This window comes from Diadema setosum, chromosome 17 (genome assembly GCF_964275005.1).
Source record: "Diadema setosum chromosome 17, eeDiaSeto1, whole genome shotgun sequence".
NCBI lineage: Eukaryota > Metazoa > Echinodermata > Echinoidea > Diadematoida > Diadematidae > Diadema > Diadema setosum.
In genome coordinates this window covers 29,301,617-29,320,243 of record NC_092701.1, presented here as the reverse complement: position 1 = coordinate 29,320,243, position 18,627 = coordinate 29,301,617, and the positions used below count along the sequence as shown (strand labels likewise).

The 18,627-nt window shown below is 36.9% G+C and overlaps 1 protein-coding gene across 1 annotated transcript; it reads right to left on the bottom strand.

The window, feature by feature from the left end:
- Nucleotides 1-7,539: 7,539 nt before the first annotated feature.
- LOC140240996 (uncharacterized) lies at nucleotides 7,540-17,522 on the bottom strand. Its single transcript, XM_072320773.1, has 5 exons — nucleotides 17,250-17,522; nucleotides 13,723-13,865; nucleotides 11,337-11,467; nucleotides 9,516-9,701; nucleotides 7,540-9,030 (listed from the first exon to the last, which is right to left on the bottom strand). Exons 1-5 carry the CDS (start codon nucleotides 17,484-17,486, stop codon nucleotides 8,951-8,953), a joined length of 777 nt encoding a protein of 258 aa, XP_072176874.1. The 5' UTR covers nucleotides 17,487-17,522; the 3' UTR covers nucleotides 7,540-8,950.
- Nucleotides 17,523-18,627: the final 1,105 nt, after the last annotated feature.

The following is an 18,627-nucleotide window of genomic DNA, read 5'->3' as shown; positions in this document are numbered from 1 at the left end:
TTCAGGAGCTTGACGTGTACACCTGCTAAAAGATGATATAATTTTAGGTTGATTCCCGCCTGGACCAGTTTCCTTTGTTCGCTTTGTCAGAGGTGTTGCCCTTACAGTATAATTTGCCAATATGTTGTAAGTCAGTACTGGTTCCAAAGTCACGTGAAGTGCACGGGTCAAACGAGTCAACAAGATGTATGGTGACGCCTTCCAAGCTGGATACGCTACGATGACTTTCACTTTCACTTCCGGTACCACAAGAATGCCTGGGCTTCCCCTCTGCAGCAGGGACTGTTGTTACAGCTTTGGCAGCGACGTCGCTACCAACCTGAATATCGGATCCAGCACTGGGCGTGTTCGGGTTTGTTACGCTTTGATCAATTTTCATTCTGATCTGGCCATCTGATATTGTCTCGATTTTGGGAACGTTTCGAGGGGCAACTGATGCTCCTCCTTCTTTGAATCTTTTGTCGAAGTTCTTGACTCGATTGTAAACACCTAGGAACACTATAGCATTGAGATACACGATGACAATACTTGGAATGAATACACCAAAAAATATGCGTAAAATATCGTTCCAGCCTTCCCAGGAATCAGCTCCCTTCGACACACGTCTTCAATGTACATTTCGTACCGATTATCGGCCAACCATGCCGGGATACTCAGCAGGCATAATGCCAGCGACATAGATATCCAGCTAACAGCAACCATGACCTGCGACCGTCCGTTCGTCAGAAAGACACGATATCTGTGTTTCATCGTCACCATCCAGTATCGATCGAGACTTACGAAGATCACCGATATTATCGACATTGCAAATAGAAGGTGGTCTAACAGGTCAAAGAGGATACACAGCCACTCGCCCAGAGCCCAGCGTCCATGAGCTAGGGTATGGAGGTACAAAGGAACAATGAGCATTCCGGCTAGGAGATCCGAAATGGAAAGGCTGACGATGAAAGAATTCCCGGGCACCTCTCTCAGGTGGCGATCTCTCTTGTAGGATGCAATCACCAGAAAATTTGTAGTGGTGATCTCGAGCGCAAGGATAACGCCAGTGATGAGAACAAGGTAATCAGTCCAAGTATCTAAGGCTCTGACGTCCAATTGACCCAGGTTAGCATTGCATATCACACCTGTCGTTGTTATAGATGGTATCCCCTATGTCGGTCTGAAGTTGGTAATAAGACTTCGTCTATCCCTTTATAAAGTATAAACTGATAAACGCCTCAATTAAAATCACAATCATATATATTTCTGTGAACATATACTATCGAAGTAAGACCTACATGCCTGCCCCTAATTCAAAGACATGCATACGTCAGTTCAAGATGGTTGTCGAAAGAATTCTGTTTCGGTTAGATTTGTACAAATCTGAAGCAAAGACGAATCGGTGGTCTTTCCTCGAGTATATATCCTCGTGGTAGATGACTGGTGGACACTGGAAAACTGTCCAAGATATTGCCCCATCGCAACTCCCGAGTATATATGACAAGTGAAATTAAACGCCAACGACGAATATCAATGGGTAGTGGACGATGCATGGACGCCATTTATCGAATTCTCAGTCATTCCTATTACATACGCAGTTTCGTATTACACCATAAGTTATACACTGCCTTGTCATGATTCCAAGAACCTAACAGAGAAGAAGTGCTTGTAGAATATTTGCACAAGTCGTCTGCAACGATGACATCGCTATTTTTTGTACCCGCCTATCATCTGATTGTCTTTTGTGCATTGCGTCAGGTATTGCACAATTAAGATCAAATAGATTTTGAAGATTTTCTTCCATGAAATTTGAAGACGCAGTTTATATCAACTACATCAATTCAACTCGTATTCAATGGACTATGTTCTTTAATAAATGTACTATAAATGTATAAGATATAGGACCTGTAACGTATGCAGGCACCTGTTTAACTAGATCTTCATGTCCATCTCATTTATCTCACACGTTTTTTTTTTTCTCTCTAACCTTTCCCCAATAGCCACTTAGCCATATCATGTCACCTGCCTGTCATGAATGAACCTGCTTTTGACTGTATGCAGGATGTGAGTGCTCAAATTGTATGTCCAGTTGGTCATGGACTGAATCGCCGAATATGAAGTGTAATGCGCGTCCGTTTCCGACCTATCAACACTCATCACCCATCACTGGCTAAAAGCCTGTCAGAATGATTAACTTCTGGAGCAAGATGCCCAGTAGATTTGAGGCCGAGTGCCCTTCTCGTAATGGTTACCGGATTTAAAAAAAAAGCCAGTTCACAGTTAGCAACACTTACTTAGACTGATCTCTGTAAGAGATCAGAGGTTAGCAATGATCTGTTCCAAAGTGCAGAGGCAGGTTAATTAAGTAAGTGAAATTCATCTCAATATCCACATTTTCATTGCTAAGTGAGTATAAAGTGGCATCCACGATATACCAAAAAAAAAAAATCATGGAATTAAGTCACAGTCTTTAATACAAGGTCTTATTGACTAATACACCACAAAATTACTTCCTAAATTCCCCTATTTGACATGAAGAAAAAAAAAAACAAACTCAGATCCTTTATATCTTAGAAATCTTATTAGGTTACAGTGCATTGCAATACGTAATTCAGCAGTTTTATATAGGGGGCTAAAGTTCACGGGAAAATTAATGTTTGATGGCATGCTGATTCCAGGGCTTGGAGTATTGTCGTCTGTTCTTCATGTTTTGTGAGCATTACTGAACTGAGTAGTGTTGCCTATTGTTGAGCGAAGACCGTGTCGTAAAAGAGTGATGAATTTGAGAATCGAGTGCAGAGAATCTACAGGGGGTCTTGATTATGACGACACATCTTGAACTTTGGGGTCACGATTTCTAAGAGTGAAGGGAGCAAACCTGCAACTTCATACACGCACCCTATTTTTTATTCACTCCACCCCGCAATGAAAATGATTTATGACGATAAGCAAACCATATATGTATTTTTGAGGCCGTCATTAAAATCAAGCTTCTGCTTAATGGCAGTCTCCTGCATTTTGTTCCTAATCAGTAGATTGAAAGATTAACGATATTCCATTTGTTCGTGTATGACTATAAATTTAAGTATATTATACTGTATGATTGGTATATGATCATATATAATCTATGCTTTCCTTTTTCTGATAAATTATTAATTTTGGAGAATTGTTTGTTAGGTTATATAGGTTATATAATATACTCAAGATGGCAGTCTCCTGCATTTTGTTCCTAATCATTATATTGAAAAATTAACGATATATATTCCATTTGTTCGTGTATGAGTAAATTTAAGTATGCTATGCTGTATGATTGGTATATGATCACATATAATCTATACTTTCCTTTTTCCAATAAGTGATTAATTTTGGAGAATTGTTTGTTAGGTTTTATATATACTTTGTAAAAATGCAAAAATCAAATCAAATCAAATCAAGATATTTCCTACTGTAGTATACTCTTCATGGTACCGGTGCTCTGCGCTCTGATATGATCATCAGTATAATGTATATTATATATATCTCTATATATATATATATATATATATATATATATATATATATATATACATATATACATATATATGTATATATAAATATATATATATATATATATATATATATATATATATATATATATATGCATATATAGGATCCACAGTCAGAAGAACATATCTGAAAATTCGTCGCTTAAGTCTCGTGAGTCTGGAACTTGATCCAACTAACTGAAAGTCATTCATACAAAACAATGATAATTGAGGTATTTACTAAGATTTTTCTTCTTTGATTTTTTCATCATCTTTTCTTCCTCACATCTCCAGCATATCTACCTCTCATAAACACAACCATCACAGTTTCGACGATGTTTCGTCGATGAAGCTGCATGATGACAATCTTAAGAAGAGTCGAAGCTTCGATATTTCAATGATAACAAGAAATTGGTAATAACCATTTATTAATTTAGGGCAACATCATTTAAATCAAGAGGAAACATGGTACTGATAATCATGGGCATAAAATTATAGATTATGATCTCATCATAAACAGGCATCGCAATGATTATAATGACACTTCGAATAATAAGATATAATATAACATGACAGTCCAAAATGGTGGCATTCGCAACACTGTATTATCATAACCAAGACTGTTATTAATCCTGTGTTTATCACTGTCATTAACATTGATATTTTTGTGAAGGCGATCTATTATATAAATCATAATTATGTAATCTACAGTGTGCGATGAAATGACATAGCTTTCTTTTTTCTTTGCTGTTGCTTTTTTTTTGTTACACACCAAATGCGTCTGATTGTATTTGTAATTTATTTCACATCAGCAAAGATATCAGTACTTATAGTTTCCCTATAAACACGACAATGAGCAATATGTAAAGCTGTACTATCATTCTGAGATATGCAACGCTGTCTTATTCTTTTTAGCCTTGTATAGGTAATATGAAAAAGGATTCATTATTCGCCATCGTCGTTAATCCGTTTTGTTATTCCGAAGGTTCGTTCATCCGAAAAAAAAAAATAAGGTTCGTTATTCCGAAAACGAAATATTGAATGGTTCGTAATTCCGAAGGTTCGTCTTTTTTATTTTCGGATTAACGACTGTTATGTCATTTTCGGATTCACAAACAAACTTGGCTTTTTAGCACGTCCCCTCCATTTCCTGCAACTTTAATTTTAATTCAATTCCATCTTCAAGTTCAAGTTCATATTTATTCGTTTTTTCCACAATATACAAATATAAATCTCACTTTCTTAAGTGACAAAAACAATGCATACAATGGTACAGAAAAGGCAACAATAATAGGAAAAAAAAACTAACAGTAGCGATACATTGCAATAGGTGCTAAGATAACGAAAGTGAAATGGTTTTCAATATATGCATTGTGTGAAAAAAAAAAACGGAGGGACCCACTAAAAAGACAGAGCTTGTAGAGTGTGGGCCCCTCTTGTATTAGAAGCCCGATGTAAAAATTGAATTGAAAACAGCAAAAAATCCGCACAAAAAGTTCGTCACAAAAAAGTTTGGGAGCCCACTAAGAGACAGACGAACAAACAGTTATACATAAAACAACAACAAACAGAGTTATGAACATGCAACAGGACTGGGACAGCAACAAGACTACTTGTAGGAGGAAAAACAAGAAACAAACAGACTTGACGACACAAGAGGAAACAAGACTATAGCGTGATAAAGAGGTAACAGAATAGAAAGGAATATGCAACACAGACAACGATCCTCGGAGGTTTGAGGAAGAAAGAGAAGAAGAAAAAAGAACATAGAACAAACCCTTCAACTGCGAAGTATAGGTTAAAGAAAATCTTGTAATCAAGGCTTCAGCAATAGCTAGAATAATAAAGAGAACGGCAATGCCGATATTGCGGATGAGTAACAAAGTGAGCCTATTAACTAATCTGATTCTGCGAGTCGTCATTATAAGATTGTAAAAGAAAAGACTTTAATCTCCTTTTAAAGGAGTATATAGATGGAGCAGATTTTAAATCATGATTCAGGGAATTCCAATACTTTGGTCCAGTGTAAATAAGTGTATTCTTTGCTAAAATCGTTCGAAGAAGTGGTAAATGAAACTCGTTAGAACGCCGGGTGGGGTAATTATGGAATGATTGATTTTTTTTAAACATAGAACTAAAGATAGGTGGGAGTAAATTGTTATCATACATATACATGAATTGACCTAAGTTAAATAAGAATAATTTGTTGATTTTTAATAGCTTATAACAGTCAAACAATGCATTTGTATGTGAACGTGTAGGAGAATTAGAAATAATACGGAGGGCTTTCTTTTGCAATAATAACACTCTATTCAGCAGTGTCTGATGAGTATTGCCCCAAGCTAAAATTCTGTGATTAAGGTAAGGGAGTATCAAAGAGGAATATAACACTAATAGGGTCTTTTCAGGAATATAGAATTTCAATCTATTCATAACACCTATATTGCGAGAAATAATTTTGCAGATATGATCAATATGTATTTTCCAAGAAAGTTTATTATCTACAAAAATACCAAGAAATTTAAAACATGACACACTTTCTAAATTACAATCATTCAGAACTATTTCTGAATTCAAAGAATCAAAAGTATTGCTGAAAAGCATATATTTTGTTTTTTGAACATTCAAAGATAACTTGTTAGCTCTGACCCAGTTGGTTACTTTTTTCAATTCCGTATTTACTTGCTGAACAAGAAAATCGATATCGTTATGGGCAAGAAAAACACTGGTATCATCAGCAAAATGTATAAAAGAAAGTAGCTCTGAAACAGAGGAGAAATCATTGATATAAATTATGAATAACAGCGGCCCTAAAAGACTTCCCTATGGAACGCCACACTTAACATCTCTTATAACTGAATGATTATCTTTGATTGAAACAAACTGTTTTCTGTTAGCTAATAAGTCTTGAACCACTCCAAGGCCTTCCCGCGTATTCCATAGTGCGATAACTTATGGAGCAAAATGTTATGATTAATCGTATCGAAGGCCTTGGAGAAGTCCAAGAATATACTAATTAAATGAGAATGGTTGTCGGTTGCATTAACAACTTTATCAATAAAATGAAGAACTGCGTGGATGGTACTGTGTCTCTCTCGAAAACCAAACTGGCAATTTGTGAATATTTTTTGCACATTAAAAAAATTAATAATTCTGGTGTATATTATTTTTTCTAAAACTTTCGACATAACATAACATAACATCTGCCTATTTGATGCGTATAGTATTGTTAATTTCACATATTTTTCTGTGTTACTACATTGTATTGATATTGTATTATTTTGCGTATGTAAATGTTTTCCGTTGTTGGAAATAAAATAAATGAAATGAAATGAAACCTTCGGAATAACGAACATCACCCTTGACGAGGGACATTGTGGCATAAGGCATCGACTCATGGATAATAGTAAACGATGCATTTTTAGCCCCCAAACCACTTGGCGGCCAGGTAGAGTCTACAAAAAATACATTACATTTAGGCATCAAAACTACAGTACAGTATCTCCGCGTGTAGATTCATAAAAAAAAAAAGTAATGTCAGAGTTAGGTGGTGGAGATTTCTGTGTGTTTCGTTCGAAAATGCTGCATACGTCTCAAGAAAACAAAGTGGCAAGAAAGAAAAAAATATCATTTTCTAACATGATACAAGCCTAGCACTAAAAACTGCAGGCCATTCGCATAGAGCCCAATAAGCCCAAATTAGAACTCGTGTAGAAAGAATAATCACATCATTTCATATCACTCGTAGTGTGCCTATAATATGAGAGAGCAAAACATGGTAAATATACGTGTTTTTTTGAGCGTGTGTTTTTTCCCCAATTCAACTGTTTGAGCACTCTACAAGAAATTATAGGAAAGGACAACATTGGAAAATTGGAGAGTGGAAGATTGTCAGTTCTCAAAGCCAAACACTAAAGTGGTTTCATCGACAACTTTGATAAAACGGCCATACCAACACAATACTAACTTGTCCAATTTACGACTACAGCTGAGATCCAACAGAATGAATTATGTACAGTGCAATTTTCCCTGCATAAAATCAACCTAACGGAATATAATACTGTAAGCTAGTAAACTTCTGCTACATCTTTTACTTGAAGTCTCGTTATTGGCACGTTTTCACTTTTTTTTTTAAAATTCGAGCCAATCATGGTGTATTTATCTCTGGAATTTCATTTTCGGTGCTTACTGTCAAGATTGTTTTTCTTTGTTTTTTTGATCCATGCTTAATTCCAATCAATGTGCAATATAAAGCGAAGAATGCTTGCCAAAACTGCTATTTTGTGTGGAAGCTATTTTCTTTTGTAGCGTCATGGTTTTACAGGGGTTTCGCTGTTCACACAACTGTACCATACATAAGAGCGAAAACCTAATTCTTTTATTTTCTTTCACACAGTGTTTGGTTCGCAGGAGCTTTTGCATCGACAAGATTGAGAAGTGTTACATCGGAGTGACCTCAGCATTTTGAATACGTGTACCCATTAAACAGTGAAAGACAATGAGTGTTGGTAACACCATGGACCTACATAGGTCCATGGTAACACATGATGTTGCAGTTATATCGTTTCAGTTTCATTTGTAACAAAACACCTATTCGTTGAGACACATATCACGATACTACCTATACGAGAATCTCATTTTAATGCGCAAGTCCAAGCGAAACATTTCCTCGAGATCTCGCTGGCCCATTGAACCAGGAAGTGTTATTGGTGAAAACAAAAATGGTAAAAGGCTGGGTAATACAAGCGTAAAGCCTATGAAAAAAAAATTACAAACAACTGAAAAAAATTCTCGAGATATCAATATCGGAAGGAAATACATCAACCAGCCTGATCATATACCAAACTTGCAGATTGAAAGAAGAAAAATATTGCATATCTATACTACAGCTACACGTTTGGGTTCAGTGACCGTAGACGGTAGGTTAGATGGAGAAATGTCAATAGACAGTTTCATGGCAACACATTCCTTTGCGAGTCATGTAAATCTGATTAGTGACACATACGCTTATACTTGTCATCAGCTCAAGGGCACACACATACACACTATTTGAGGAACTATGCATATAATATACATCAATATCCACTTTAGTTTGATCATATTCTTCTAATCCATTGAGCCTATCACAGCATGAAGACAATCAATTACATATTTTGAAAAAAAAAATCACTAAAACTTCAATTCTGCAATAGTCGTGACGTCACGGCCGTTTGAGGGCGCTCTACAGGAAGCTTATTGTGGTAGGTATGAAAGACGAGGCTCCTCCAACGCGTGACAGACGTCCTTTAACGGCGAGTTGTCGAAATTTACCTCGGATGTAAGCGACGTCCTCAATGATCCAGTGAATGATCGCTATGACGTCATCATACGTCTGATAATTTGTACATAAATAATCTCACATGTTCTTTGTTTGTGCTGGCTTATTGTCAAAGACCCTGAACATCTTCCTAATTTCCGTGCGGCGATAGCTCCCCGTTACTACTGCTGATATCGCTCCCTTCTTCGGGTTCATGGTGTTGCCTCGGAGCTGAAATCGGAAGAAAGACAATCATTTCATTATACCACAATTTTGATCACCTATGAATATTGGGCTCGTTGGCTATGATTACACATACACTGGTCACACATCAGGGGCTCTACAACGTATTTCATTAAAAAGATCCTGTATATAAATACATGTATGAAAGCATCTATTGCTGCAATGGCAAGTGTCATGGTAATGACAAGAATTCCGCTTTCTGACTGGCTGTTGCATGAAGACGTTGCTATTCTCTCATAATAAAATGAACCCTGAAGTTTTAGAGAAAGCTTGATATATGAATGGCCCACAGGCGAAAACAACAGAAGGGTACGTCATTGATGTTTCTGATGTTCTATCGCAGTTGATTCTTTTTCTTTGTATATTGGTGTCATTACTGTGATTGTTTGTTTGCTTTTGTGATGATTCCCTTGTTCGGTGCGACATCATTAGCAAACTAGATTGTAAAAATGGAAACGGTGCCATGGACAAACCTAGAAAGCCTTGTGACTCAAAGAGGAGACGGGGGTCGACGGGGGGAAGCACGGTCTCCGGCGCGTGGTCCAGTGACGCCCCCATCGGTGACGCCCCACGGAGGCAATCGTCGTCGTGAGCGTTGACCGACTCCTCCTCATCGACATCGTAGTCGAAAGGGCGGTAGTTCACAGCTCCATTGGCATCTGCAAAGTTCGAAGTGCACTTTTGCGTAATGACAGGGACTGCTATCACAAATCACTATCTTTTCGCATCAAACTGTCACTGCATAGTGAAGTCGGTAATGTTTACTGATATGACTGACTTTTTAGTACATGAATTATTAAGCATTACCTCAGTACTCTAGTAATTGAAAAAAAAAATATCCAGGTTGAGCTGGTGATTCAGCTGTAGTTGCACACGAAGGGTCCACATACAGAGTTTGTGATTTCGCATGAGATGTGATGAAAATACATGACAGCGAATGCCAGTTATAATTTTTGTAAGGGAGTTTTTTTTTTTTTTTTCTTGATGCATATCGATATTTTCTGTTGTTTTGGGTTGCATCCCTTTAATAAGAATTACAAGATAATGTTGTGGTCTTATAAGGTAAATCAACAACAAAGAAGCATTTCTTTGAGCTATGTGTCATTAATGTAAAGTATTCTTCATTCGATTCCAGAATTCTTAGATACCCCTAAACTGCCACAATCTAAACTGACTTCGCCATTCTTAATTCACCATATTTGGTTTTATCTGAAAAAAAAAAAATATATATATATACTCAGCAAAAAAAGAAAGTAAACACTTTTTCGAGTTCATATTTTTCAAAGAAGATTTTGATGAAAATCAATGTATTACATATCAATTTAATTGGCTATCTAGCTAGTAGTTTAATACAAAGGGAAACTTTACGCATGAGTAAATAAATTCATTTGGCAATGCACTTCAAGATAGCAATGACAACAAAAAGCCAGTTTAACACAATCAGAGACATGAATGAAATAGCAAAAACAAGTTTTTGTTCTCTTTATATCCTTATAACCTCAAAAAACAAAAAAAAAAGTGGGAAACTAAAGGGGAAAATAAAAAATTTGTCAGCTTAAACTTCAAACAACATAGGGAGTAATGGCATAAAGATGACTGAATAAACAGAATTTCTTTATTTCACTCCTTTTATTTAGTAATTTACGGATGCACGAGATAAATTTAAAAACCCAATATTATTTACAATTTTCCTAATTTGAAAACAAATTTAAATTTCTACCACTTTTTTGATATTGCTTCTTCTTTTATTTCATTTGAATTTAGGTTTGACCCAAGATTCTTCATTTTTCTCCCTTATTTTTGGCCTTCACTGATATTTTGGACTTCAAAGATATTATAGAGATCAAAGGTTTATTTTTGCAACTTAATTCATGTATCTAATTGTGTTTAATTTGTCTTATTTGTTCTTATTGTTATATGTAAGAGCACTTACGCATGAATAACTACTTATTCATTCTTGCAATTTTTACTTTTGTGCCTTGGAAGAGAAAAACAAATGTGTTCACTCATGCGTAAAGTTTCCCTTTTAAGTGACCTACCAGGCTGATAGCCAATTAAATTACCTTCAATATGGTATATAATACATTAAGTTTTAGCCAAATATTCTATGAGAAATATAAACTTGAAAAGTGTTTACTTTTTCTCTTTTTTTGCTAAGTGTATAAAATTATATATATATATATATATATATATATATATATATATACACATATACATATATACTAGTATTCAAATAGGCCCCCTTCTTCTTTCTCTCTCTTTGTTTTATTTTTTTTTATTTCTCAATTACTCACGTTCAAGCGGGAATGTCTGGCATGCGTCGGCGAGTCTGCTGAACACGAACTGTTCCACGCGATTCTGCAGCAAGGAGTCTAGGAAGGCCGCCACAGCGTCTGGACCTTTGATCATCAGTTGATCTATAAAACTATATGATATCAAAAACAAGAGAAAACACTTTTTTTTGCTTTTCCAAGAAAGGAACGAAAAAATGACCCCGTCCTGCGCATGCGTATAAAACACAAAACATGGGGATACAACGTGACTCATGATGCATCCATGCATGGTGCACGCATTCAACAAAGATAGGCTAAGTCCACATAGTATGGTGGTTTGAATCGAAACTACGGAAACTGAATTAGCGAGTGGCGAGAAGCGACTTGTTAAATTTCGTCTATTGTACGCACTTTGATAATATTCTCTATATAGGACGACAGGGCTTGAAGGCGACTTTCCCGCTTCCCTGATAGCCTTGACGCTTATACTTATGGCGAGAAAGCAAAACGGAATCTCATTAAATCCTCGCCAAGTGGCCAGTGCTCCTTAGTGTTTCAAATCTGACAATTTTTATTCATTATAGGCGGGTTACAACATGATAATGCTTTCTTGCCTTTTCGCCCTGAACAAAGTGACATAGCAAGTTTCGAGAACTCGCCAAATGGCGATGAGGGAAAGACCCCCCCCCCCCAACACACACACACACACACGCTTCAAATATATAAAAAAAGTATTTTTTCAGTGTACAACAAATACATACTGTATTCCATTATTATCAACAGATTAAGGCAGTATTAATGTTCGCCGCAACTGACGCATTGGAAAGTTCCTTATACACTGCAACACTGTGTCGGCATTTGAACATGTTGACACTCTAATGCAATATCAAATTTCCGATGAATCTTGAAAAACGTGATACAGTTTAATGGAAAAATTCTTTGCACTTGAATGGCTGCAAACTATAGCTTTTCATGGGAAGGCAAAAGGCTAAAATTTCTTAAATAACACAATGTTTTGGGGTTGAATAACAGGAAGAACGACAAATGATGTCACGACCAGAAATAAAATGCGAAATAAGAGGGTTGCCTCATTTCCTTGCACACCACAGAACTCTACGCCGTTGCCTACAATACAACGTAAACTTCGGTTCTCTAGACACTAATGCTTGTGCGGATATAATAATATACAACGTAATCTACGGCTCTCTATAGACATTAATATGCTTGTGTGGATATATACAGCCTGTAACGGAACCGAAAATCGAAATCTCCGCCAAGGACCATGGTTTCGTCAGCGAAACACTGACCGCCAAAAATATCAGGCTATAGTTAGCAATTTCGTGGAAATGCCTCTCTCATATTAATTTTTATTATATCCTTCCGATCCACGATACACCGGTTCACGGAAATAATACTATTTCATTCTATAAAACTGCCTCGCGTCCTTGCCAGCTGAAGTGATGTTTTGTAGGCATATACATTTCCCTGTTTTCCCATCATAATAATTTTATTTAAACAAAGCAGTGCAAGACATAAATAAACAAGCAAATTGATGATATTAAATGAGATAAAACGACTCATGTGTTGTGTAATGCACACGATTCTCCCTTTTCATTTACTATGCAACAATTTCTCTCCGAGGAGAAAAAAAAGACATACAGCATTCAAAAGAGCAATCATCTCTAATCATCTGGTCTTCAAAAAAGAAAATAGAAGAGAAAAAAAAGAAGATTATTTACAGGAAGACGAAATGCCTACTTATCCCAGCCCCCCCCCCCTCCAAAAAAAAAAAAAAAAAAAAAAAGATTGCATGGTGGCAAATGATGCATCTAAGACTCATACGGACTATAAACTCCCAGGTCCCTGTTTCGAATCCCTTATTGGAAGCAGCGTTCTACGCCCTAAACAAGGTCATTTTCTTTATCCTCATTGCCAAATCCTTCGGAGGGGACTACAAGCCGTCGATGCCGTGTTGCTTTTTAACATTGCTTGTTCAGTTGACGTTAGCAGTTACGAAGACCTAAAACAATCAAATTCATGAAACTCAAGTCTAAAACAGTTTACTACAAAACATAGTGTATGTCACCCGTGGCAGATCCAGGGAGGACCGCAGCGAGCGCACGCCCCCCCCCCTTTTTTTTTTTGTTGAAACAAAATAAAAAAAAATGGGGAGGGGTGCGTGCGCCCCCCCCCCTTTAATTTTTTAAACGCACCCCCTCTTAATGGAATTCCTGGATCCGCCCCTGTGTCACAGTGCATGACTGTTACACTGTGACATTGATGATGTCATCATGTGATCCCAAATTCAACCAATCACAGATCATGTTATACAAAACGTCACTGATGGTTTAATTAGCTCATGCAAACGGGTGAAACCAACCAATCCAAGCAACAGTCTTGTTCTCACCAGTTCACTTTATCTTCTGACGTCACATTATGCTTGATGAGTTCCACGGTTCTGAGGTCGAAGTGGCGCTTACTTCTAAGGTATGAAAAATGGCGACCCGGATCGAGATGTTTACATAGGAATGGTCGATTTGCCTCCAAAACCTGTGGAGATATAAAGAAGATTAAAAAATGGAAAAAAGATACAAGAAACCTGATAATATTCTCATAATCATCTTCATCAATACTTTTTCCCTTTACTGTCATCATACTCTGAAGTATCACTTTACTACAGTAATTAATTATGGGACGATTATCATCATTACAATCATTATCATTCCTAACTTTCACAAAACAACAATAATAATAACAATTATAACAATAATAAAAACAATAATAATAATAGCCATTATTACTATGATCAGAATCACTACCACGATAATCATCATAAATATACAACGTTTAAATTGTTCAAGGAGATTTATCATTACATATATTGAGCATCTAGTACGTGCTAGACACGTGATACTGATAGGATGCAGAAGTAGAGCTTGTACAGACTAAAACGCAAATAGCCTGAAAACAGGGTACTGAGCACATGCGCGAGATATTCTCAAATCAAGTCTCATTCACAGTGAAATTCAGTAGACTACATTGCAGAAATATGTTCGTGTTTAAGATGTTACGAAACATTTTCTTGCCAAGTATACACATGGCGACAAGAAGTTCATAAATTATCGAGTATACTATACAGACTAAAATATTTTTTGAAGATAAACATCTGACACAACAACTGTAACTAAATACGCCTATAAAACTGTAGAGATTGAGAAAACTAGCGAAACTTGACAATTACATTTTGTAGAGGGAGACAAAACAAAGAAAATTCACACCTCAACCTTCACCCCATTGATTAATCATATTTTCTTGTTTCCCTACTCATATCCAATTCTGGTCAGATGTCCACTGTTGTGATTGTAAAATTTGTTTTCAAACTATACTTTCAACTTGTCAGGATTGTCCTGTAATGTTATACGCAGCAGATCGACATGCGTCAAACGAGGTTACAATACTACTACTAGTACATTATAGTCAGAGAGGTATATACCGTACAAGTATAGTACGAGAGTATGAACTATTTTGTATTACCATGGAGGTAGGTCTTCCTACCTCCATGGTATTACTATCGTTACCTCTATAATGCAGTGTATGTCATACGACAATCATACGACATGGTGTGCACTTCCGGCTGGGAAATTAACATGTCCGCACGTATACGGCGCGCACGGATGTAATGGGTTTTCACGTTGAAATTGAGAGCAGCGTGTACTAGTATTCAGTCCGGAGCTCATACACACTTGCTCAATACGCACGCACGTTGTACTGAGTACAAAGTACAGTAGTTGTGGTAGGACTGAGTTATAGAGATGTGCGCGAGCTGCTTTGTGAATAGATAACTCATAACTTCATAAGTGATTAAAGTTACAAAAAAAAAAATAAAAATCGATTCCCTTGGACATTCTCGCAATTTATGTTCATGTACGGAGGTTGCGAAACTGTGAATGAGAGAACTAACAACTGCCAGCGCCCTACTAACGGAACTGGCAAAACAAAAACAAAAACAAGAGGTGCGACTTCCTGTCACACACTGCCCTCAACAACAACAACAACACTTTCATCGCCCCTCCCTCCATTTCCGCAAATATAACCTTAACCCATTTATTTTTGTTTCTATTTTTGCTGTTTCGCGTCCTCTTCCGCTACAACACGTAGGCCCTATTTCTATCAAAAATCACGATCCCATAAATATTTCCGGTTGTACTTTAGAGCCTATATATTATGTTTCCTCACGTAATCAAATTATCATGAATATGTATCCCTGATCTTAATAAAATATGACACTTCCAAGTCACTTACAAAATGATATTCATTTATACGTTATTTATATCTCACAACAAAATAGAATTGTGTTTTCTGATAAAAGATTAGCATCTTGGTGTCGAAGCGTTGGACATGAGTCTTTTGTTATATTTCAGCAATGTTGGGCGTTTCCATATTCCTGGTATAAAGTTATAAACATCATTTTATCTTTATTTAAATGCGCAGCTTGAACTCCCAAGTTCATTGACCCTACCTGTCAAAATATTAAAAATCCTTCATAAAATCCCAAAAAATTCTCAGATCACTACCAAAATTTAATCATTTTGTTACTTGTGTCATTCTCAACCTTTCCAGTAAGTTTCATCAAAATCTGTTAACTACTTTTTGAGTTATTTTGCACACGGACAAACAAACAAACCGAACGAACAAACAAACCAACAAACCAACAACCCAACGGTAACGAAAACATAACATCCTCCCTTGGCGGGGGTAACAAGAAAATTTAGGGAATATGTGTATATACCTGAGTATTTAAGAATAATGAATATAACATTAATATATATATATATATATATATATATATATATATATATATATATATATATATATATATATATATATATATATATATATATATATAAGATATCAATAATTCAAGAGTTGGGACTATTGTATCATGTTCCTGCAAACATGGGAAACAAAAAATGGAGGCCATTCAAATATGGAACTCTTTTTCCGAGTTAGACCTACTATGGACACCCGGTTCATTATTATCCAGTAGGGCCTACTGTCCACTCCATCAGTTTGAAAATACGGTGGTAGGCTCCCTATAATGATTATATTATTGTATATAGTATTATTTATGCACGGGAACATATAATTGATAGCAACGTCAGAACCGAACATGATGCTTCATCAGCAGCACTGATGTCGATAGTTTGTTGTTATTGGTAGTGTATAGTAGTACATGCAGTAGTAGTATAGTAGTAGTACATGTATACTGTAGTAGTAGTTGTTGTTGTTGTAGTAGTAGTTGAAGTAGTAGTAGTAGTAGCAGTAGTAGTAGTAGTAGTAGTAGTAGTAGTAGAAGTAATAGTACACCTAAAATAGTGTAGCATAAGAAGCAGCAGACGCACTTATTCGGGGTTTTTCCTATATTACATCGCCTGCTACGTAACACGTCCGTAATCATGTGCAGACTACATGCAGACATTAGAATATGTGAGATCGGTGGAGAACACTCGATCACATTGTCCAAGACTGTACAAGATTATATTACACTGTACAATGTACAAAGATGATCGACCCGTGAGGCGATTCGAGTGTGTGGGGGGCTGTAATTATGATTCGATTGCACGTTCACCATTACTACACCGCTATAACCTCATTGCATGCCATAATCAGACGACAGTAATTAGGCCTATAGTATAGGACTGATTAGGAGTACAATAAACGAGATGCTAAAGTACAAAGATCCCCACAATCGAATGACATTAAATGCAAATACAATGCCTATGAAAAAACACCCCGTAGTTTCATGAATAAATAAGCTACGGCCCATGAAGTTAAATTGTTCCTCTTTATACTCTGTGATCGTACGATAGAAACGTAAAGATGTACGTGTGCATGATGGCAGCATATCTGCTTCTACACCCCTATCAGACTGACCTCTTCGTACACTCGCTGCCTCTCATCGGGCCCAAGCTGGGCTATGCCCGGGGACATTCTCGGTGTTGGCTCCTGCAACCTGTGCCGCTGCCGTGTGACAATGTGTGACTCTGGAACGATTCCGCTTCTTGATGGCGTACCCCTGTGGTGACCTAATCTGTTACTGTAATTTGTGCTGCTCAGCGACGTCGGCCGAGATCTGTCCGTCTGCCGTGAAGGAAAAGAATTCATAGACATTGGGCATCGAGGGAGTGGAAAAGCAAACAGTGCAGAAAACTTAATATCTTGTTGTTCAAGTCTCTGCCAAACTTCCGCTTTCGATGTTTTTACGCTCGCACTCTTGGACTAAGTGCTGACGTCACCTGCGGGAGTTGGCGTGTGAGTTTCAATGCATTTAGGATAGTCTCTTCTTAGCCAGCGTAAAATTGTAGAAATTGTCGCATGGGCAGTACTGCATTAATATTTTATGATAAATCAATCAAAAAGATTAAGTTTTCGTCAAAGATCTAGTCACAGTACACACGTCGACTGCTGGTACTTCACGAAGTAAATGTTAACACTGCACATATAACAGTGCAACATCGCATTTTATACATTGTTCTGCAATAAGACTAGTAATTCGCGTTTGCAAGATGAGCACAGTACTGATCGATGCTCGTCGGGGGATTTCCCGTTCATGTGATTGGTGGGTTGGATGAGGGACTGGGAGAGAGGGCGGGCGGGCGGGCATGTACTTCATTACCGAGCCTTATCGTGGACATAGCGCAAAAAAATGCACGGTTAGGACCCCTCAGCAAATTATTCTCATGCATGGCGAATTCGTAATAATGTTTGAGGTACTGTATAAAGCAAGCTACCTATTGGTAGAAGACATTGCGCAATTACTGTAAACAAGGTAAAACTACTGGTTTTCCCGCCCTGAAAAGACTTGTCTCACGTATGCGTTGCGGAGTATATTTACCAAAGTAACGCTCTAAGCTTCTTTCGCAGTAAAACCAGATACGAGTAATTACATGCAGTTTGCTGACTGTGTTCGTTATATTCTAAATGCCAGAAATATGACACGAGATTTCAGTTTCGCTTCCAGTACATATTTGAGACTCAAAAAATTACTTTAATAATATAAACAAATCATCGTTTCCAAGATAAATATTTTTTTTTCATATGTAAGGAGTTGACAACCGATGGGCATGAACACTGTATAATATAAGCAATGTGTTAAGAACATTACGGCTCATCAGATAATAGGCCTGTATGTTGGGATGTACGTGTAGGCCCTACTGGACCATGAAGGCTTCATTCTACAATGTTAGAGTTAAATAGCGTAATAACTTAGTGAAATGAAAACAACAACATTGTAGACGATTCATAAAAGATC

What these genes read in the sequence shown, in the direction of transcription:
- LOC140240996 (XM_072320773.1), bottom strand. Translation starts at nt 17,486, where the DNA reads ATGTCTATGAATTCTTTTCCTTCACGGCAGACGGACAGATCTCGGCCG. An exon ending in GGCAGCGAGTGTACGAAGAG is followed by an intron (nt 13,866 to 17,249) that starts GTCAGTCTGATA and finishes ATATCTCCACAG; the next exon opens with GTTTTGGAGGCAAATCGACC. An exon ending in TCAGAAGATAAAGTGAACTG is followed by an intron (nt 11,468 to 13,722) that starts GTGAGAACAAGA and finishes GATATCATATAG; the next exon opens with TTTTATAGATCAACTGATGA.